Source organism: Prunus dulcis, chromosome 6, assembly GCF_902201215.1.
Source record: "Prunus dulcis chromosome 6, ALMONDv2, whole genome shotgun sequence".
NCBI classification, from domain to species: Eukaryota; Viridiplantae; Streptophyta; class Magnoliopsida; order Rosales; family Rosaceae; genus Prunus; species Prunus dulcis.
Window position 1 is genome coordinate 4,109,940 of NC_047655.1, and position 18,207 is coordinate 4,128,146.

Genomic DNA, 18,207 nt, shown 5'->3' on the forward strand with positions numbered 1-18,207 from the left:
ATAAGATAGCCTCCCCTCCCCCTAAATATTTTTTTATTAATAAATTTATATAAAATAAAAATAATAAATAATGAATAAATAAAAAACCTATACCCGAAATGCTTAACCGTTAAACAAATGCGAGGCCACTTAAGCCATAAGCATAGCAGAAAATATAAGCAGATAATCCTTGAGAGATGAAGAACAAGACAGCAAATCAGTTATATCGTCTTTTTCTTCCTTATTAAACTATATGGAAAGCCAATGGATAACAGAATGTACAACTGACTGTAAATCTATACCATACTGCTAAAGTTCAATAGTTAGAGCTAAGGGGAAAACTGCAACTATCCTCGAGAATTCTAGTAATGAGAAGGGGAAAACTGTAATGTTTCTGACCAGCGCATGACATTGTTAAAAAAAAAATTGAAAAAAAAAGGTTTTTATTTCAGCAGATTGAAGAGCCTCCTCCGCCACTTGAGCTTTGATTTCTGCCAAAACTTTGACATGGACTTTAGTCTCTTTCTCGCGACATAGACGGACCGCTCTCTCAAGATTGTATGATGCGGGAAGGTCATGAAGTTGATATAAACCAAACCTCCGCTCATCTTTTCTGAAAGTTGAGCAGTTTGACTGAAAAGGCAAAGACACCAAAGAAAAGGATGCAAAAGCCAACAAGCACAGCTGCTGAAACTCCAATCATCCCAGGACCATAGCCAAGACTGACTTCCAAATACTCCTTCACAGTGCCCTGAAATGTACCTTCCATCTTGGTCTCCACATCACCAAGTTGCGAGGTGATAATACCTCGAAGTGTCCATGCAACAGGGCAGATGTAGTAAAACCAAATCCACCATCCTGGGATATGCTGAAATGAATTTTGTAGAAAAACCAAAGGTTAATTAACAAGTGGGAAAAAGAAAAAATAGGTTTTCTTTTTTTAAACAAAGGTACGAAATCAGACAACTTACTGGCTTTGGGACGAGAAACCCGGAGAGGAGGTTCCACAAAGAATAGAAAGCAGAAGAAATGACAGCGGCCAGGTGTGGAGAAGATGTGAGACCAACAGCCGCCATACCATAGAAGGTAAAGTAGGTGAATGTGAGGAACATGAACACAATATAGAGCAAAAATTTTCCTGCAACAGAGAACCAAACCGAAAATGTAATTTGAATTTTGAGTTGAAGTTTTCACTCACAGACTAAGAAAATAGTATCAGGTTATCATCTATTCCTTATCTTTTCCTTTTCCTCTTGTCTTCATTTTATAGATGAGAAACAGTATTGTAGGTAAGTCAGTCCCGCCTATGGAGTCTCTGCAGCTGTACTTGTTGGCTTTTACATCCTTTTCTTTGGTGTCTTTGCCCTTGTTGCTCAACATTCAGAAAAGATGAGTGGATGGTTGGGTTATATCAACTTCAAAACCTTCCACTCCAGATTGTATGATGCGGGAAGGTCATGAAGTTGATATAAACCAACCGTCCAGTCATCTTTTCAGAAAGTTGAGCAATTTGACAGAGAAGGCAAAGACACCAAAGAGAAGGATGCAAAAGCCAACCAGCATAGCCGCTGAAACTCCAATCCCTAAGCCATAGCCAAGACTGACTTCCACTCGTTCAGCGAATCCTCAGGTGTACAAGGTGTACAAGAATGTCTACAAACTTTTACTGCAAAATATATTTTTAAGTCTTTTTAGAGAATAATGGAGAAGCAATGTAGGGAAAACTTGTTGGAATTGGATATGAAAATCTGCAGACGTTCCTACTCTATTTATAGAGATTCCTGCTCTCATAGATGAAAATTATCTTGTTGTAAGCAAAAAAGTGTGAGCTAAACCAACCACTTATATAGAAAACACTTTAGCCCAACCTATCTTCATAGTGTTGCCATGAATAGAAATAGGAGGCATTGGCTTACGCTATATTGGTATGAACCGGGAAAACATCCCTTTCTTGGTGAACTCTTTAAAACCTAAAGACCATATGATTTATCCTACATTAACCAGTTCATGGAGCTGGAACACATGAGAAGAGAGAGAGAAATATTACGGTAATATCCTAGGATTTGTTCTTCCAAGATTTTCTTTAAGTAAATTCTATGAACAGTCCATAGGCATTGATTGTATTCTGTGCAATAATTTTGGGGCAGTTGAAGCAATATGAAAAGGAAAAATGGATGCTCAGCAAGCAACCTATAAAATCTACATGCTTCTTAAATTCTGGCCAGTGATATTATGTATAAGGTAAACCTATATCTAGCTTTAAAGTGGTACTCTTCACACCCTAGTTCAACAAAGAAAGAACAGAACATTAATGATATTATCACGGTTAAGGAAGAAATCAATTTGAAATAACACAAAGTGTATCAAAAGGAAACATTAGAAATCTTACGAAGTGTCCTTTCGAAGTTAACCATGAAGTAAGTGATTACGCCATATACTATTGTCTGTACAGCAATGTATGGGATCTCTACAAGGCCCTGCATGTCGAGAAGGCAAAGAAGTTATTTATATCACCTGTTCTTTCCTAAAATGCGCTTTGCTAATGTTTCCACTATAATGGCACTTACTTGGGCTGATGCATAAGCTAATGGAGAATACATTCCGGCTGCTTTCTCTCGATAGAACACTGTCCTCTCAATTGAAACAATTGGTTGCACTGAAGAAGCATTATTGACCCCAAGAAACAAGCAAGCAGAATAAAGAGCTCCCATAACCATCATTAGTGCTTGAGCTGAGTCCCTATGGAATATTTATAGATTCAATTGTTCATAACTTTGTTAAGAAAATTGCAATGAAGGGGGAAAAATTATTGACCTCATGTTACCATAGTCATATATGTGACATGTAAAGTTAAAAATCTGGGAATTCTTATTTCTTTGACTTTTGTCAAATCATGAATACTATAATAGGCTCATCATCTGGTCTACCTCAACTTCAACGCTCATATATTTTTATAAAGATTGCTACTACCAAATACTTCCCAAGGGATCCATATCGAAGAATTTGCCTCCCCAAAATGTTAACAATGCTCTTAAGATCTAGGATCTATCCTTGAATGACATTCATCATTCCCAGCTAATTATTCCATCAAGTCTGCTTTGATGTAGAAACTTCAAAACTATGAGATATACCAAACATCCAACTCAACAGGCCAGTGAATAATATGCGATTACAGTAAAATGAGCTCATAGTCAAACAAATTTCAAAACTTACTATAACAGATATGATATGTACCTTTTTTTACCAATGTCCCAAAATGCCGAACCAAATATCAATGCACTGATTGTCGTAAAGATTAACCTCATCGAATTATATTGTGGACTTCTCCAATATACAAGATTTTGTTTCCATAAGCAGATCCAAAACTGAGACAGCGTGTTTTGAGAATACTTGGAAGCAAACTTTAATGGTTCTGAGTCAGCTGGGGGAGTACTAAATTGCTTGATGGACTCTTCCACTTCCCTGAAACAAGGAGGTAAAGACATTTATTAAACACTACTAATAACAAAATAATTGTAAGAATCAGTTCCCATTAAAGTTATTAACAATAATGAATAAAGAACTAGACAGAACCAGTAGAGGTCTTGGTCACACTACAAGCACAACATGAAACTAAAGTACCTGTATTGCTCTGAATTTCTGTAAATGTTAGCAAAGTCATCACCAATTCTCTCCTCACAAGCAGGTGTAGTAACCTCAAGCATCCACGTTGCTGGATTGTACCCGCTGGGAATTGGAGTTATTCCACTAAGTCCCTGCACACACAAAAGAATCATGAGGGAAAATTTGTCTTGCGCAGACAATACAGTAGATTATTCCACTTTGACACAATATCGAGTGGACCAATTAAATTAAGGATTAAGTAATACACATAGGTTTTCACAATGTTACCTGAAAATAGTTTATCATTGTCTGTGAGTGCAAACCAAGCTTTCCTCCATATATAACTTGCCCCCCTCGTTTCATAAGAAGAAGCTGTACATAAAATCATTTTCAGAATTATAAGAAGATAGCGCATCATAGTTGGTTTTCATATGTGCTTTCTTTCTGCTGTAAGACAAGGATCTAACTAACCGCATCAAATGCCTCAAATATATCAATACTTGGCTGATGTATAGTGCAGACCACTGTTCTTCCTGTATCAACAGTATTACGAACAGTCCGCATCACAATGGCTGCTGCCCGTGCATCAAGTCCAGATGTAGGTTCATCCATAAAGATAATTGAAGGATTTGCAACAAGCTCCACAGCAATTGTTAAGCGTTTTCTTTGCTCTGTTGATAAGCCAGAACTGCCTGGCAAACCAACCAAAGCGTGCCTTAGAGTATTAAGCTCTACTAATCTCATTACTTCTTCAACAAATTCCTGCAATGAAAAGTAGTACAATTATGCCCAAAACAAATTGGAGAATTCGGGAAAAACAAAACAGATATAAACATATAAAGTCGTATGCAGAAACTCACATGTCTTTTCTCTTTGCTGACTTCCTTTGGAAGGCGAAGAGCAGAAGAAAACCATAGAGATTCCTCAACTGTAACTTGAGGAGAATGTATGTCATTTTGCTCAACATATCCTGATATCCTGGCAAAAGTGCTTTGCTCTTTTGGGTAACCAGATATCTTTATATCTCCTTCTATGTATCCACCAGTTTTCCTACCAGCAAGGACGTCCATCAATGTGGTTTTGCCAGCTCCACTCGACCCAACTAAAGCAGTAAGAACACCTGGTGAGAATACTCCGCTCACACTTGACAAGAGTTGCAACCTATCTTCCGGTATACCTTGCAACTTCATTTCCTAAAAATCTCACAAAGATGTCAGTTTGCATTCATATATATATATATATATAACTGAAGGAAATCAAAAGCACTAAGGCAACAGACCTTTGGCATGTCAACAAAGTAATTGACATTATGGAAAGTCATTGTTAATGGCTGAAATGGTAAGATCATTCCCTTTTTTGGGCTGTTATCTCTGGCTGATGTTGGATCTGATTCTTTGTTACCGTCCACTGCATAATCATATTGATTTATTAAGGATATTTCTGCGGTATTTTAATTAATACAAGCCAACTGGAGCCTCTAAATATATAGTAGATCACTTATGCAAATTTTGGTGAGTACTGACCATCTGCAGGAGGGCTCCCTTCTGTGTCGTCAACGAGAATCACTGTCTGGGCTTTCCTAAGTGCTGTGAAGAAGAACAACACAGCGATGAAATACAAATAAATATGAAGAGAGAAAGAAACTAATTACTTGAAATGTATTAAATGGACACAAACACAACTTTTTTTCAAACTTACGATTTAGGTAGAGCAAGGCCATAGTCACAAGGCTATTGAAAAGCACTGCATAAAGCAATAAAACAGCAACTCCAATCCAATACCAATAATCACCACTTGGTAAGCTGTGTGATTGGAGAACATTGTACCCAATAGTGTTATCACCAATGGCAGATTTCTGCAGGGTAACAGTTTCCAGAACCAGTAGAATTAATGCATATGGTCCCGAACAAAATAAGGTACTAATGGATATTTTTATTATTTGGTGAATTATTTGTTAATCTATCCATAAGTCTGAAGAGCATACCTTCATCCACCTTGTAGCAGAAAATTCATTGACGGAAATAGCACGTTGCCCATAAGATAGTGGTGATACCCAAAAGCCCCAAACCCACCATGGCTTAATGCTTGCTGAAGAAGAAAATAAACAAGCAAATTACCAAACCTAACCTTTTAGTTTAAATTCTAATTCGAACAAATTAAATCAGTAATAATAACTAATGTCCTAATCATAAAAAAGATTTAATACCTTTCGGGATGATGAATCCACCCAATAAAAATATAATTAGTAGTGCAGCAGATCCGAATGTATTGGCAATGACCATATCCCTTGTAATAGCTGCCATCATCCGAAAGAGACCCAAAGCCATTTGGTGCACTGAGAATAGTAAAAGCATGAAACGGAAAAACCTGAACATTGACAGAAAATAATGAGTATAGGAATAATTGTAAGAACATCTTCGAGCATATACATAAACTGAGGATACCTCCCAGCAGCTGGAGCAAAACCAACAGTGTAGTATACAGCACAAGACCATACAACAGCTTCAATAATAGAGTATGGAACACGCAGAAGCCAACTAACTATAGACCATGCCCATGCAGGATGAAAGAAATTGTCCCTTTGCTTGTAAAAGACTGGAAGCCGCGATATCATAAGAGACAGCTCAGAAAATCCATTAAACATCATGTGCACCAACCCAAAAAACAAGCAAGAAAGATAAAGTTCGCCGTTTCCCTCATCTGTCGGGTGTAGTCTCGTTCGCGGAAACATTGTGCAAGTGACAAATCCAACAAATGCAACCTACAACAGATATGAGATATGGAAAACTATGTTAAGAACAATTTATAATGGAAATGAAAATATGAAATTGCAAATAACACTTTATATATGCATTTTAGAGAGAGTTATATATCAAGTCAAGTCCCTGTTGGAACAAAACATCTTAAATTCCAACAAATATATGACTTAGCATGTAGAGAAGCAATGATATTTCTGATCAATAATTTGTAGACAAGAAAAAAGGACAGAAGTAACAGAGTAAAGCATACCTGGCATGTCCTAAATATGTAAAGAAACCTATGCCTGCTGATCAATAACATTTCTCGTGAAAAGCATGCTTTACAAAGCTCCCATCTTGTGACTGCATATTTTGATTTTGACAAAGCTGCAGGATGACTGCTAGACTTATCAAACGGATCAGAAAGCTCAGACTCCACACTCTTTCCAAATTTGGAATTTTTAAAGGCTTCAGCAATTTGTGGAACAGAAAGGTACACGTATGGTTTTGATTTATCAGCCCAGTACTGAGATTGATCCTTTCTAGAAGTCACCTGGAAATAAAAAAGTTATATCAATGCAAGCAGTTAAAAAAAAAATGGAAATCATCAAAGTGTTGTTACAGGTATATATACCTCTTGAAGAAAATCTGCAACTCCCTTGCGTGGGGGTAGACGAAAGCCTAATGACTCGAAGAATTCCAATACTTGGGCTTGAGGGCCCTGATAAACCACATGCCCTTCTGATAACAGCACCAGATCATCAAACAGTTCAAATGTCTCAGGTGCAGGCTGAAGAAGAGCCATTAGTATAGTAGCATCCATTAGATGAACAAAATTCCGAAGGCATTTTACAATTTGGAATGTAGTAGAACTATCAAGTCCAGTAGAAATTTCATCCATAAATAGGGCTTTTCTTGGGCCAACAGCCATTTCTCCTGCAAATACGTAGCAGAATTTTTATCATTGATGAAGGGATGTTACATAGGCAACCCAAATCAGTCCACAGTTTCTATAATTGCAATTAAAACATTTGAACAAAACTCAAGAAAGCCTCAAGCATTTATTGGTTGTTATGAAGGAAAAAAAAAACAGAGGTTTTTTATCTTGGATTTAATTAGTTAGCAATCTCCAGGAAAGTAGTCCAATAAAATAAAATCTATCCATCCGAAGAACACTCTAGAGTTTTGGAATTTGCAACATAACTAAGCATAACACTAGATGACAATGACATGACATGCACTCAAATGGATTAATATCTTTACAAAACATTAGCATATGCAGTTGAATGAGTACTTTCATATTCATGATATATATATATAGAGAGAGAGAGAGAGAGAGAGAGAGAGACCTGTGGTAACTCTTTTCTTTTGTCCACCTGATACGCCTCTTAGCATGTCGTTTCCAACAATTGTATCTGAACATACATCAAGACCAAGCACTTTCAAAACATAATCCGTTGAAACACTGTGCTTTTTACCGCCGACAGATGATGCCTGTATGTTCAAATTCATTACAAGAACAAATCAGAAAAATAAAAGAAAACCTTGGGTATGCAAGCTAAAACATTTACAAAATCCAAGATTGAATTTTTTTCCTTTTTTCCTGGGGTACAATAACAACCTTCATATATGCATCAATTTCTGGATCTGGCCTTATGTCCCTTTCCTTCTCTGTCCGTTCCAAATCTTTCATGTATGCTACAAGCAAGAACAATAGAGCAAAACAGGGGAAGAATACAGTTAGCTCTCAAATACTATTCGTACTTGATTACAATACTTTAAAACTATTGCTAAATTTAAAAATATCCACATAATACATGCAATGTTACGAAATTCAAATTAATGTGAACAAACCTCCAAAACCTTCGCTTGCGCCTTGACATCTAGCTGCAAAGTCCAAGGTTTCTCTTACAGTCAGCTCTGCAATGTGATTATCTGTTTGGCTGATGTAAGCAGAAGTTCTCTGAACGCAAAACTCGTTCATCTTGTGGCCATTGTAGGTAATGCTACCAGTTTTCTGAAAAAAAACAAAAAAAATTGCCAAAACGTTAAAAGGTGTGCGTTCTTAGAAACATACTGGGTTAACATCTTATTTGTTTGTTCAACTTAAGGTTGTAAAATGTCCTTACGATCAATCAACACAGATATTCTCAATCTCGGATATAACACAAATAGCACCAAAATCTTTTCAAAATTTAGCTGACAATTCTTTGAAACATAAGAGATTATTATGTGTATCTGATATACCACGTCGCATATCCGGGGACATTGTGCTCCCTCTTTGTCAAGTACTCAAATCCAAAAGATTTTGTTTGTAAAATATGACATAATATTAAATTTATATTTTCTCATAAATTAATAATACTGTACTCTTATTTAAGAGAATGCTCTTTGTCAACCACATTGTCAATTATTTCCTTATTTACATAACATTAGTGACAACTGTAATAAACAATCAATTAAGAAAATAAAAATAAAATAAAAATTTCACATCTACTTCCCCTATGCATAGCAAGCCTGTACAGTTTCTACAATCAATATTTAATTGTAATTTGTTATATTTTTAATTTTAATATTTCTATGTGATCACATTATTAAAGCAACTTCAAGACATTGAAGACCAACCCTTCTTCCGAGTAATTATGTATTTAATTTTAATTAGAAACAACTGGGTAATAAAATGATATGTCATAGATGAAAAATGCGAAGTTTACAGAAACTTCTCTACCTAATCAAACAAGATATGATGCAAAATTGCAAAGCAAACTAAAAAGGAAATATGATTCCCCACTCGTGATAACTTGTGATATTCACCCAAAAATGAAGGGAAAAAAATCACCAACTACTGACCTTTAAGTTGGGGTCAAGTTTCCCTGCAAGAGCCAAAAGCAAAGTGGATTTTCCAGAACCTGGAGGCCCTAAAAGCAATGTCATCCTAGAAAAGGAAAAAAAGAAGACGTATTAAATAAAGTCAACCTGTATGCTGATTTATGGTTATATCACAACAACACGTGAAAGTAATGAATTTCTGTCACACGGCACCAACCGAACTAGGCATATACACATGTAGCTAGTGTGAAAAAGTAATTTACATTTACATTTGCATCCATAATAGGTAATTTTATCTATCAATAATAAATACGAATGGGATTTCGTTCCAAATTAATTAATGAAAGTATTTCCAATATTATGCCATAAAACCCATATTAATTCATACCTTCTTGGTTTGATAACGCCGCTAACGTCGTTCAAAATGGTTAAAGAGTGTCGTTTGGGTCGAAATATCCTCAAACCAGTCAAAACACTCTGCATCCAAATACATAGCAATGTAAATACTTTGCAATGCAAACATAGGATAAATCAAACCTTTTTAGCGAAGAAAAGATTAAGGAAATTAATTAATTAATTACACACCTCTAACAAATTGCGAGTAAAATTAATGAGAGTAGGCAAAGCTCTTGATCCAGTTTGAACATTTGCCACGACTTTCAGGTTCTCAAACTGCACTTCAACCTTTGGGACTTCCAATCCGACTCTTTAATTTAAGATAACAAAGAAGAAGAAAAAAAGTAAACAAAATTAGTAACCATATCAAGAAATATTCCGCAAAAAAATAAATATGTATGATGCATATATGATATATGAAGAAAAAAACATTTATGTATGATATATGCATATGAGTAAGAAATGTTATCAATAATTTCATATCGAGTGGGTCATTTTAAGAAGTGCACGTAATATGGGCCCCACTAACAACTACTTATTAATTACAGTCCTAGAAATCCCAATCACTTAATTAGGATCCAATAAATTCCAAACACTTTACATGCATGCAAGGCCCGGTCATGACAGAATTGCAAATAAAAATTTGCATTGTATGTGTGTGTCTATATATATATATATATATATGTTGATAAAAATCACATGCATGCAACATCATCAACAAAATTCATCACTTGCATAAATATCTTTTCTGCAATCTAAAATTAGTAAAAAATAATAATTATTTTGTTTTCTAAAAATTAATTGAGCTAATAAAGAGATCAAAGAACAAACATCAAATGCGCAGAGAGATCGAGAGCGAGAGAGAGAAAATGGGCGTACGTACTTATCAAGGCGCTCTTTAATGGCGGAGAGCAAAAGAAAGTTATCCTGATCGGTGGTGGCCAAAGCTTTCTTGACGACGAGCTCGCGATTCGTCCGATCGAGCTTCCGCACGTCGACCGTCTCCGTCTTAGCGCCGCCCTGCCTATCGGAGCCCTTCTTCCTCAGCAACGCCATGTTCGATCGCTTCTGCGACGGCAATCTCGCGATCGCCGCCCACATCAGCTCGTCCTCATCCTCCGCCACCGACTCGGCGTTCGACGGCCGAGCGAATGACTCGCTCCCTGCCTCTATCTCGAAGTACTCGCTGCCGTTCGATGCGGCCGCCATTGCCACACCTCCGATGCGTATCGGCCGTTCGATCTCTCTCACACACACACACTCACTCTTTCTCTCTCTTTCTCTTTCTCTTTCTCTCTCTGTAAACGAACTTTTGATTTTTATGTGAGTTTGCTTGGTGGAGTTAAGCAGGAAGGGAAGGCTAACGGACTCTCAGAAAAAGGAGGTGCAGGTGGCATATACTGGCACAAATATGAGCTCTGGGGGCATTATGGTCATTTTAACTCTAATTTTTGGGCTTTTAGCCCCGCGAATTTTGAAGACTGTGTATTTTCGGTTTTGCCCTCTGCATTTTGGTATTTTTTCGACTTTTGCTCCGAAGAAAGTATGAATTGGTTGCAAAATTTCTTGGGTATGATGTCTTTCTTCTTCAATTATTCTTTTGGGTTCTCTTTTAAAACATTCAAGAAAAACCCAAATTTAAAATTTTTGCCATATCAGATAATATATATATATCCTGAAATTATATACAAGAAACTCATGTTAATTACAATTAAAAAATTTGTTCTAGAAACTCATGTTAATTACAATTAGAAACATATCCTAATTTCTAGCATACTAATAATTCCACTTTTGTTTTTTGGCTGTTCATTCCTCTAATATTGTACCTGCAAATTTATTAACTTAATAAGGTGGAATGAAATCATTTTCCTCAATTTTAGGAATTGTGTTACCACAAATCCAAATCTGAATTAATTCAAATTATCCTTTTAAAGCCTTTCCATGTGTACAGGTGACATTTACCCACAGTATACCTACAAATTTACTCACCTCTAAAGGACGACAATTTACTTATCTTGTATATACCCCATACCGGATAAATAAATTATTTTTACAATATACCTATAAATGTGCTAGTTTTAATATATCTACAATATTATTATAGGTACATTATTATTTGTAACCTACAAATATATATAAAATATGGGTAGTATTTCGTAAGAGGTAAATTACTAATTATATTATTGCATAATATAAAATTATTTGAATAATAAGTAACTTCATACTAGGTAAATTTTTTTTTTTTTGGTTACAAGGAGGAGGTAATTTTTTTTTTTCATAAAACAAACAATAAATGGATTATTAAATTATTTTCATAAAACAAGTAATAGGTACATTAATTTTCCAAAACCAATACAGTCGATGATATAGGTACCTTTTTTTTTCTTTTTTTTAAAAAAAATCTTTTTGCCATCAAGTACATTAGTTTTCCAGAACCAATATTATAGGTACATTATTATTCACAAAAAATAATAATGTATACGTTAATCTATTAGATAAGTCATATTAGATACTTTTTTATTATTAAATAAATGGAAGCAAATCCCTAAGCCAATCTAAATTTGATATGCTCTGGATTTGGGATGGGATAGCCTCCTCTTCCCCTAAACTTTTTTTTATAACCAAAAAAAAAAAAAAAAAGATTAAAAGGAGAAAAACGTGAATTTTAAATTTGATTTAAAAAAAATGATTAAGTTGCAATGAATGAAGACACCAAAAAAATGCAAAGACAACTCAAACTTTAAGTGGGGCTATTTTAGGGATATGAAAAGTATAATAAATTAGATTGTAAGCTAGATTAGGTAACTGCTGAGTTGGATTCTAGTCATAGGATTTAATATATAAAAATTGGGTTTTTCTTATAGAAAAATAAGGTGATAGTTTGCAGATAAAGAAAAATTAATTTGGAGGGGAAAATCCAAATTTACTATTTTTTTTTTCCGGTTTGAGAGAATTTATTTTGCTGACAGAATTGGTGTTTGGTGGGATAATTTCTAGAAATAAGAAAATGAAACCAATGAAAATAATGAATTGGACACTTGATAATTTCGATAATAAGAATATCAAACCAATCAAACAAGTTTTGATTTTGCTAATTACAAGCCTATACAATTCATGTTTACCAAGATTTGCACAAGAAAGAAAGTTTTTCAAATTGCAGGCAAATGCGGGAAGCCTAACTGTAGAGGCTCGGGATCCATTTTTCAAATTGTACTACATCTAGTAATTTCAAATATATGCAAATGTAGTTTTTTTTTTTTTTTTTTTTTTAAGAAAGAGAATTCATTCATAAAACCAAAGACGTACAAAGAGCGACATGATATAGTGACCTCGTTAAAACTTTCCTAGGACAACCTCATGGGACAAAATCCAAGAGAGAAAAGAGGGACACACCTTATGGACTAACAAGAGAGTTCAATTCAGGTCACTTTGGACCATTACAATAAAAGAACAAACCAAAAATGAAAACTAACACAGACCTTCGATGAGAACCACAACTAGAGACCAACACAGTAGACCCACATAAGAAGACTGCATAAACCTTAAATAGTAAACCCACATGAGAGGACCGCAGAACATCCTAACTGTCAATAGAAGCCTTCTATGAGCGAAATCATAGTCCTTTGACACCCACACAAACTGTAAGGCATACTATAGCATAAACTAGGAGAGAACGTGGTGGGGGAACACAGAAATAACAATAAAAGGACCCATATGAAGCACTACACTTCAACTCAGAACCTGATAAAGAAAACCTCCTATGACCAAGCATAGTTCTTTGGTCAACGCAAAGTAGAGAAGAACACCACATCCCAACAACTACTACCAGCGTCACTGCTGCCACCCCCGTTAAAACAAAGACAAAACATTAGCCATTAGGTATCACAACTCTCCCGAGGAGAGACACAATCCAACATCACTACTGTTGCCGCAGCCGAGACAAAGACAACATCAGTCACCTATAACAAAGCAAAAACAACCAAACAAACAAACCTAGATCCAAACATATCTAAACTATCTGGGGAGGGAAAAGGAAAGAGATAGGGGATAAGAAGAAGGGAAAAGATGGGAGAAAAAGAAGGGGCGATGAGGAGAGGAAGGGGAAGATGTGTGGAGGGGAGGAGGGGCAGTGGCCACCTCCCTCCCTTAACTTCCTTGCGGTTGGTTGTCGGCAACGAGAAATGAGACTAGGTTGTGGCAAGGATTTTTTGCCAATTGTTTGACTATCATGTATTTTTGCAAATGTAGTTGTTTATGTAGTAAATTTAGCATTTCAAATCCCTCCACCCAAATGACGCATCAAACCAATCAAAATAATGAATTTAGACAAGTTATGATTTGATTAAATACAAGCGTATATATGTTATTTCAAGCATTCTTTTTTTGTGTGGAGAAAGTTAGGAAAGAGGAGGGGGAAAACTCACACACATTTAAATTCAAAATCACTTGAGAACACACCAAAAATCTCAATCAATCCAACTAACACCTCATTATGTCATATTTTTCTACTAAGAATGAAAACTACTACATATATTACACGTCAAGATTTGACTTTCATCTTTCTCCCCTACATATGTTAATTCAAAATGTGGTTTTTCTTTTTCATTAACATCAACTAGAACTCTGAGATATTATTGAAGATGATCATATCTTAGATAAATGCATGATAAATAGGAAATTTAATTACAAGGGCATTCTATTGTTTATTTTGTATTTTTTCTTTTTGGCTTTTTATCACAGATGGTCCTTTAGGTTTGCGAAATTATCATCTTTCATCCCTAAGGTTTTTTGGTACACTAATAGTCCTTAACGTTAGCCTCTACACATCAAAATGATCCCTACCATTAGCTTCCGTGAAATTTTCTGTTAAATTGATGATGTGGCACATATGTAGAGCCCACACATCCAATAACATAGAACCATGTGGCTTTAAATAAAATATAAAGTACATTTTAAATATTTTAAAACTTAAAATCCATATAAAAATTTAAAAAGAAAATTAAGTCTTTTTATAAATAAAAAACCTGCAGCCATCCTCTGCGTTCTCCCTCTCCCAGCGCCCCTCCCCCCCTCGCAGAGCCACTCTCAAGCAAATTAAAATCTTTTATTTTCGATTCAAATGCATTCGAGTACTCCAGCACTAATTTCTGAATCGAACCAAGTCTCTGCTCGTTGGATTTCATCTCTCTGTCATATTCTTCAATCAATGTTTGTTTGTTTGGCTCAACCTCCTGTACAATGCCCTGCAATTCCTTGGCTTTAGTTCCCATCACCAAGTTAAAGTTCAACTCTTTGGCTTCAAAATCCCCCAATTGAGAGGCCATTTCCTTCTTGAACACTTGTAGCTCTTGGAATTCCTTGGCTTAAGGGGCTCTATGAGTGGGTCTGCGATGAGGGGATGGCTGCAAGATTTTTAGTTTTTTAGTTTTAATATTTTTTTTATTTATAAAAAGACTTAATTTTCTTTTTAAAATTTTTTATAGGGATTTTAAGTTTTAAGGGTAAATTACTCAAATGGTCCTCAAACTTGTACGCGATTTACATTTTGGTCCTTAAATTAAAATATTAGTCCAAATGGTACATAAATTCTATTTTAATCGCTCATTTGATCCAACCGTTACATTATGTCAATATTGCTGTTAAATATGAGGGCAAATTGGTCATTTCGTACGTTAAAATAAAAATAAAATAAAAAATAAAATAAAAACTCAATAATTGAGGGGAGAAGAAATCGAAGGGAGGGGGTTTGGGTCTCATGATTTTTTCCTCTCTTTTTCTTCAATTATTTTCTAATTTTGTATTTATTTTAACCCTATTTTATTTGTTAATTATGAAAAGTCGTATTTACCCCTAAAATTTGGTTACATTTAACAGAAAATGTAACGGTTGGATCAAATGAGCGATTAAAATAGAGTTTATGTACCATTTGGACTAATAATTTAATTTAGGGACCAAAATGTAAATCGCGTACAAGTTTGAGGACTATTTGAGTAATTTACCCTAAGTTTTAAAATATTTAAAATGTATTTTATATTTTATTTAAAGCCACATGATTCTATATCATTGGATATATAGACTCTACATATGTGTCACATCATCAATTACAATTAGTGTCACAAAAAAACCTCAGTACTTATTAGGATCAAACCAAAAGCATTGGCCAATCCAACTAACACTCCATTGTTCTAAAACATTATTTTTGAACATCATCAACATAGTCATTTTCATTTTTTACAACTGAAGGTATCTTATCATTTTTGCATTTTTTTTCATGCTAACATAACATTCTGAATTGTATAGCATTATTTGTAGCCGCACAGTTGATCACCACTGCTTTCAACGTGGATGATTCAGACGACACTTCGCAGGAAACAGTCACCATCAAAATACAGTTGACAACTTGCTGCCCTTCCCTGCACTAAGAGCAAGTCCAGCAGTGCTGGACGAGCTCGGGCTGGGGGGGGTTTGGGTCAAAATCGCGCGTCCAGCAACAAAAGGCCAGTCCGGGCTACTCGTGGGGGCCACCAGACGGGCAGGCCCGAAGGCGGAAATGGCCCGAGGTCCAAACCGAAGTCCCGGACAAATTAGCTGACGCCAGCATGGCGTCAGCCCTGAAGTTTGAATTTTTTTTTACCGTTGGCGCGTGCATTGCACGCGCCAACGTTAAAAAAAATTTCGAATCAGCGCGCTACAGTGCCGCCAACGGCTCTTGGACACGTGGCGGCTGTGGTCGCTCCGATTGGAATTTTTTTTGAAATCCAACGGCAGCAAATATTTCTGCCCAAAAAAATTGAAAAAAAATCGAATTTTTTTTAAAAAATACACAAAAATTACAGAATTTTTTGTGTATAAATACCAACCCATACTCTTCACTTTTAACACCAAATCCTCATATATTTTCTTCTCCTTCTACTATTATTCACTTTCTCCTCAAATTTTTTTCACTTTCTATTCAATATTTTTTCACTTTGAAGTTGTAATTTTTTTTCTAGCATATTATGGGTTCTTCTAATGAAAATGGAGGGGCATGGAGCATGATAGAAGATGTTAGCTTGTGTGAGGCTTGGGTCGAAGTTAGTCATTGTCCAGTAACGGGCAATGAGATTAATGTCTTAGTTTACTTGCCTTTGATTTCATTGTATTTTTTGTTTTGTTTAATTCATGTATTTTATTTTATTATTAGTTGTATTGCTTTTCTTTTAGTCAATAAAGAAAATATTCAACAAAATTCATTTTTATTCAAAACATTCCATACATAAAAAACAAACCACAACCAAAGCATAAAAAATAAAACAAACCCACAACCAAAGGATAAAAAAAAAACAACCCACAACCAAAGCATAATACAATAAAACAAACCACAACCAAAGCATAAAAAATAAACAACCCACAACCAAAGCATAATAAAATAAAAACAACTTCTTCACTTCACTTTATTCACCTTCATTTCCTTCATTGCCTTTCACCGCCCATAAATGCTCCATCAAGTCAACTTGATGGTGTTCATGAATATAGGACGATTGCATCTCCGTGTAGCGATCAATCATACGGGGCATGAAACTACCGTCTCTAACCAACGGTTCATGCTGCATTGCTTCTCCATTTGGCCCCACTGGTTTTTCATAAATTCGTGTTAGGGCCGTGTCCATGGGATTTGGTTCATACACGTCATCAGCATCGTAATCATATTCATCTTCCACAATCATGTTGTGGAGGATGATACAAGTCATCATTATACTCCTAAGCACCTCCTCGTCAAATAGACGTGCCGCGCCCCTGATAATAGCCCACCTAGCTTGGAGGATACCAAAACACCTCTCAACATCTTTTCTGTACCCCTCTTGATAGCGAGCAAAAAATTTTTGCTTATGGGATCGGGGATGTGGAATTGTTTTCACAAATGTTGTCCACCTCGGGTATATGCCATCAGCAAGATAATACCCGATCTGGTAGATGGTATTGTTAATTTCATATGTGTCTACGCATTCTCTCTCTAGTTTCTCTCTCTTGCCTCTCCAAAATCTCTTCCATGTCTGCCATTGAGAATGGAGAATGAAATCTAAAATTTGAGAAATGGAAATGTAGAGAAGAACTGGTGTGGGAGGTATGAGCTGAACCTCTGATTTTATAGAAAAATGTACACAGATAGATATGACACGTGGCGCAATCTTAGAGGGTGAAAATCTTATCTGAAATTTGAAATTCAAATGAAATTTCAGATTTCAAATTTATCTGAAATTTGAATTCCGAAATGTATCTGAAATTTGACATTTTGAATTTATCTGAAATTTGAATTTTGAAATGTATCTGAAATTTGAAATTTATCTGAAATTTGAAACCGAAAATCTTATCCGAGATGAATAGTATTGACACGTAGGAACCCAAAAATCTTATCCGAAAATATTATCCAAATTAATTATTTAAGTAAACAAAATTGTGAAAAAAACAAAAAAAATGAATAGTAATTGCCATGGCAAGCCCCTAACTGCTGGAAACACATTTTGCTGGAGGGCACTAGGGCAGCCACTATTCACGTGAATAGTGGCTGCCCTAGGGCTAATCTTGCCATGGCAAGGGGCAACTGGTGGAGTTGCTCTAAGTTGAGCTCACTTTTGTGCCCTCTCGGTTTCCAAGTTATAAAGCACAATATCACATTTCTTTG

At 35.6% G+C, this 18,207-nt stretch overlaps 1 protein-coding gene across 1 annotated transcript; it reads right to left on the minus strand.

The window, feature by feature from the left end:
• Positions 1-583: 583 nt before the first annotated feature.
• Positions 584-10,754, minus strand: LOC117631745 (ABC transporter G family member 31). The gene is made up of 24 exons (XM_034365031.1): positions 10,429-10,754; positions 9,735-9,855; positions 9,538-9,626; positions 9,171-9,255; positions 8,175-8,337; positions 7,942-8,018; positions 7,670-7,814; positions 6,955-7,256; positions 6,592-6,873; positions 6,027-6,343; positions 5,789-5,949; positions 5,567-5,670; positions 5,281-5,437; positions 5,106-5,168; positions 4,862-4,989; positions 4,443-4,775; positions 4,054-4,344; positions 3,871-3,954; positions 3,601-3,734; positions 3,214-3,441; positions 2,547-2,718; positions 2,369-2,456; positions 951-1,117; positions 584-847 (listed from the first exon to the last, which is right to left on the minus strand). Exons 1-24 carry the CDS (start codon positions 10,752-10,754, stop codon positions 584-586), a joined length of 4,281 nt encoding a protein of 1,426 aa, XP_034220922.1.
• Positions 10,755-18,207: the final 7,453 nt, after the last annotated feature.